Source organism: Austrofundulus limnaeus, unplaced genomic scaffold (genome assembly GCF_001266775.1).
Source record: "Austrofundulus limnaeus strain Quisiro unplaced genomic scaffold, Austrofundulus_limnaeus-1.0 Scaffold3, whole genome shotgun sequence".
NCBI lineage: Eukaryota > Metazoa > Chordata > Actinopteri > Cyprinodontiformes > Rivulidae > Austrofundulus > Austrofundulus limnaeus.
Genome location: NW_013952405.1, coordinates 2,776,271 through 2,781,318, shown reverse-complemented (window position 1 = coordinate 2,781,318; position 5,048 = coordinate 2,776,271). Strand labels below are relative to the sequence as shown.

General features: G+C 46.0%; 2 protein-coding genes across 2 annotated transcripts in view; one reads left to right on the top strand and one right to left on the bottom strand.

Annotated features, from left to right (window-relative positions):
• Positions 1–264: 264 nt before the first annotated feature.
• On the bottom strand, positions 265–1,445 carry snai1b (snail family zinc finger 1b; the record flags this gene model as incomplete). The annotated part of the gene is given in 2 exon segments (XM_014017335.1): positions 265–1,065; positions 1,300–1,445. Coding segments are annotated over 2 exon segments (328 nt in total), but the record flags the coding sequence as incomplete, so codon positions are not given.
• A 364-nt stretch (positions 1,446–1,809) lies between these two features.
• Positions 1,810–5,048, top strand: part of tp53inp2b (tumor protein p53 inducible nuclear protein 2b) — a 22,919-nt gene continuing 19,680 nt past the window's right edge. The window contains exon 1 of the mRNA XM_014017308.1: positions 1,810–1,837. The gene's annotated coding sequence lies outside the window, so the exon portion shown is untranslated. The remainder of the gene's footprint in view (positions 1,838–5,048) is intronic.

Genomic DNA, 5,048 nt, shown 5'->3' with positions numbered 1-5,048 from the left:
CCCCAATACCACCTGCACAGTGTGTATTCTCCATGTTTCCCAACAGCCCAGCAGGTGTGTGCAGGTGTTCCCCTCATCACTCAACATCCCATAAACCTCTCCCCACTCCCCCCTGAACACACACTGGTCTGTACAAAAAAAATGCACAGCTCTGTCTTCCCATTCAGAAACTGTCATGCATGTCCTAATGAACTTTGTACATCAATACAGTCCCTGTTGAAATACTGCTGCATTAAAAAAAAGGACACACACAAGCTAGAGTTGTTTTGTAMAAAGCTTTTATTTACGAAATGGCAAAAGTTTACACATTTTTTAAAAAACTGCACATCAGACTGAGTTTAGAAAAAAATTGGTCAAGATAGTGTTTTTTTTTTCTGGAGCACATGAGAGTTTGTGGTTAGTGTGTATGTCACCTGTTGTGGAGGTAGCAGCTATTACATCTCTCAGCACCCTGCCTCCAGGGTGCACAGACAGCTGTCTCAACACCCACGCATCATGTATGCATGTATAGTGCAGTGAGGAATGACATCCACGCACAGACACACACACACAAAAAAAAAAAAAAAACACACCCCGAGCAGCTGCAGCGTGGCCAGAGTCCCGGACCGGCCGGCACCAGCAGAACTTTCCCTGGGAATTAAACCGCCCGTTGAGCTGGCCCCCTCCAAATCACACACACAGATGCAGTGGGCAGGATGCAGCAGATACCAGCAGGAGCTCAAATTTGTACAAACTATACAGGGAATTTAAGGCACTTGAGACAAAGTCATTTCATTAAAAAAAAAAGCAGAGCTGCATTTTAGTTTTTTCTTTACACGGCCTGATGGTCCTTGTTGTTGTCTGTGTGTGTGTTGAGCCAGGATCAAGTCCAGGGAATGCGAGTCTAGGAGCCAGGACAGCAGCCGGAGGCGCTGTGTTTGTGCAGCAGGGACATGCGGCTGAAKGTCCGCGAGCAGGAGCYGCACTGGTACTTCTTCACCTCCGAGTGGGTTTGCAGGTGGGCGCGCAGGTTGGAGCGGTCGGCGAAGGCCCGGTTGCAGAGCTGGCACGCAAAGGGACGCTCTCCTGGTGGTTGAGGAAGAGAAGAAGTCGCCATWAGAGAAACACGAGCTTCGTCCTCCAACGTGATTGTTTTTCAAATGTACAAAATTAACAAAACAAATAAAGAACAGCTCTTGTTTAGTTAAAGCAGGGGGTTAGAATTGTCCCCTGCTGAGCGATAACGTTTGCTCAATACATATCAAAGTGCAACTGTTGCATTCAACGAGCAGACAGGGTGAAAAATCATCARCGTCTTACCTGTGTGTGTGCGAATGTGCCCTCTGAGCAGCCACGGCCTGGAGAAGGCCTTCCCGCAGGTGGGACACACGCAGGGCAGCGTGTGTGAGCGGATGTGCATCTTCAGGGCCCCCAGGCTGGTGTACTCCTTGGGGCAGTGTTTGCAGTGGAAAGCTGGACGTGCGGAGGCCTCTGTAGGCGAGGGGCTGGCCTGCGGCGGCAGGTGGTGGGACGCCTGGTGATGGGAGAGTGCAGTGAGGCTGCTGAAGCTCTGGCTGAAGTAGACRTGCTGCACCGCGTCCGGGCTGGGGGGATCGGAGGTACGGCCTCCGTCTTCCTCTTCCTCACTGCTGCTGCCCGAGGGGGAACTGCTGAGGTCCAGAGGGTGCAGCAGCGGTGGAGGCAGGGACACGGGGGTGATCGGGGACAGCGGTGCAGGCAGGGCGTCCATGGGGACGGAGAACGGGCTCCGGGTCATCACATAACTGTTGTCCTGCGCTGGAAGTTCAGCTCGGGGGCAACTTTCTGGGACGACAGCTGCAGAGGAAAGAAAAGTCAGGTTGGTTAATGCAGATAATCTGATTTTCATTCTTGCTCTCATGTTACTGCATTCATCACAAGTCTGATGATCAGGCTTTTCCAGGTGATTACATGTGCCCTTTTTAAAACTTTCAGCGCATAACAGATGTGACCGTTTTCATCTTTCTGTTCTGTGCAGAAAATTGGACCAGGTGGATACTAGTCTGTCAAATTATTTAAAACAAATTCACACCAAAAAAAACTTACCAGTTTGGCTGTCTAATTGGCTTTCCCTGTAATGAGGCTTCTTGTTGGAAAAGTACTTCTTCACAAGGAAAGATCGAGGCATGACGAGCTCAGGTTTCTTCTGATAATATGTCAACAAAAGAAAACGCGCGCTGAACGCAGTGCGCCTCCGACGGTTTCCAGACAGAAAGGAAAACTGAATACACGTCCGATGTTCCCAACTCTCCTCCTCTGCGGTGTTGTTGATGTGTCCTAAAGTTTGCTCCTTCATATAGCCAGGGACACGCAGCGGGGTGGGTGGGCAGGTCTCCGCCCAACGACACACCCCGTCTGCGTCAAGGCGCGCGGCGCCACCGTCTCCATTCTCCGCATCCTCTTCACCACAGGTGCTAAAAGCTGCGAGGAAAGTGCAGATCTCGCGAGATCCCGACTGCGCATTTTTTGCTTTGAAAAATATTTTTTTTTGCTTAAAAAATGTTTGCAATCCTCACACCGACAGATTTTTTTATTTACATTTATTTCCAAATAATGGTAAAAAGGGGCGAAACACAAAACCTGCATAGAAAAAAAGTCATTTTAACCTTTTACATAAAAAATACTATAAAATTACATTTTTCTGCTTTTGCATATTCAATATTTTTAAATAAACAACTTAGCCAATCTCCCCGTGAGGTGTCAGGACGGCAGCAAAAAGACATTTTTGAGGACCCCAACCACTCTGAGCGCATTCTCTCTGCGGGGAGTAAACCGTGTGAATAGATGGTGACTCTGCTCTCCAGCTTGTCCGCAGGCCGAGAATAACACGAGACAAGAACCACATGATGGTGGTTGATGATGGTGGTGATGATGATGATGGTGATGGTGATGGTGATGTGGAAGCATAGCTGTTAAATCGGTTGCCTTCAGGTGAAATGATGCAATGGGTGGATGCGCTTGTGTCCCATTAGTACACCCCCCTCCCCCCMMAAAAAACTGCTGTTTCATGAGTGCAGAAACTACACCCTAACCATTTTGGTTTATTTAATTATTTTTATGTTATTAACTAAAATGCACGTCATGACGCACGTAAACGCATCGCGGTTCGACAGAATGAWCTCCACTGGCGCGTAAAAATCCCGCGTGGCTGAACATCATGTGGCAGCTTTTCATCGGACAGGAATGTCGCGGCCTTTACTGGTCGCTGGTTAGCATTGCAAAGGTATCCCTCTGCTACAGGTGATGAAGAGGCCGCGTGCACGTGCCCACGGTCACGCGGCATAACCAATAGTTCGCACATCGTCAGGGTTGACGGCACACACCGGGAGGAGGGGATTGGGGGGGGGGGCGATCAGTAAGGTGCAACAACAAAAACAACAAGACAAAAGACACGTGAGAGTTGCTGCTGAACACTTACGTCATATAATGCTGACTCAGGGTTTGGTGCAACTTCTGTTTCGTTTAAACCATACAAACTAGAGTATTGACAATCTGATATAGTTGGAGAGTGGAAACAGGTGATTAGAGTTTGCTGAAGTAGGTGCATGAGGCAGACACTCAACAGGTTGGACTGACCTCGTGACATGAGGACAAAGGAAGGGACAGATGTTCCTCCATCTGTGGCCTCAGATCAGACAGCTTCCTCGCACTTCTGTGCTGGAAACCTTTTCAAAATATACCTTAAAACTGAAACTATATGTATGTGTGTACGTAATGCTAGAAATATGTCTTATATTTGAATAAAACTCAAAGAAAGTACTGTTCAAGAGGGCCACCATAGTGAAAATACAACACAAAAATGGGTCCAGCTCGGTCAAGATGCAGTATCTGAACACACCATCACATCTTCTGAGAGCTCAGATCCATAATTTACAAGATTTGACCAAAACAACTAAAACTCTATCTCTTTTCAGCATAAATTTCAAATTTTGGCATGAACAGTGGCAAGAAAGACTCTGCCTGTAACAACATCGTTCATTTTGACACATTTGCAATAAAGTTATTTTAATCAAAATTAGACTTAGCACAAAAACAAGGAAAYGTGTGTTTGATAGATTGTTTCTTTGTTGTAACAATGGTACTTGGCAATAAATCTTACACTGTTGGAAAGTGTGTTAACTTCCATTTTAAATGGTGCCAAATTTGTAAGGAACATGCGTTTGTGGGATGAGCAGTAGAGGTGAGTATGTGGGTTGTGCACATGAGAAATGTGTCGAATCTCCTCTGCCAAACAGCTTGTATTGCTGTAGTTATTGACACCCCCAGGTGCTGCCAATCAGGGGCCTGATATAAGATTTATAGCCAAGAAGCATTGTTGCAACAAAGAAACATCCAAGTGTCTGTTTCCAACAATGTTCTTTGTAAACGAATGCAACAACACTGTGGAGGTTCCTCAGCAACCATCAGACACTGATCCAACTTATGACATTATTTACAGAGATTTCTAATGGGTCACATGCACATTACAGGCTGTACAGTTTATTACAGAGGAGTTGGAGAGAACTCTGCAAAGACCATATCAATTTAYGTTTTATTTGGTGAAAATCTGAACACAGTGTTGTAGGAGTGAGCTTAAAGTGAATTAAGCTTTTCCCACATCTCTCATACACAAGGTTATGAGGAAACTTTTACCAAGGTATTTCTCATCACTTGTAATATCTTGACTGTGCGAAGTGAAAAGTGACACAATCAGTGAACGTTCAGACGAGTTCAAGTTGATTCATAAAAGACCATGCAATCATTTATTTACACAAATTGAACAGATCATAAGTTACACTTGATTGTGGTTATTCCTATAACAAGCGTCAGAGTTAAATGAGATAAAACCCGCATCCGAATTTCAATTCATATCCAGTCCAAGCCAGAAAAATTCAAGCAGTATCCGGTTCCTCTTTCCAAAATAAAATCTCCCCTTCGGAGTTAAAAACACACTCAGATGCTTGAAGCCTCGGGTTGAGACCACCGGCAGGCGTGCCGGGCCCCTGGCTGTGAAGTCTTCCCTAGTTAGCTCATGGGATCAGACTTAAAGC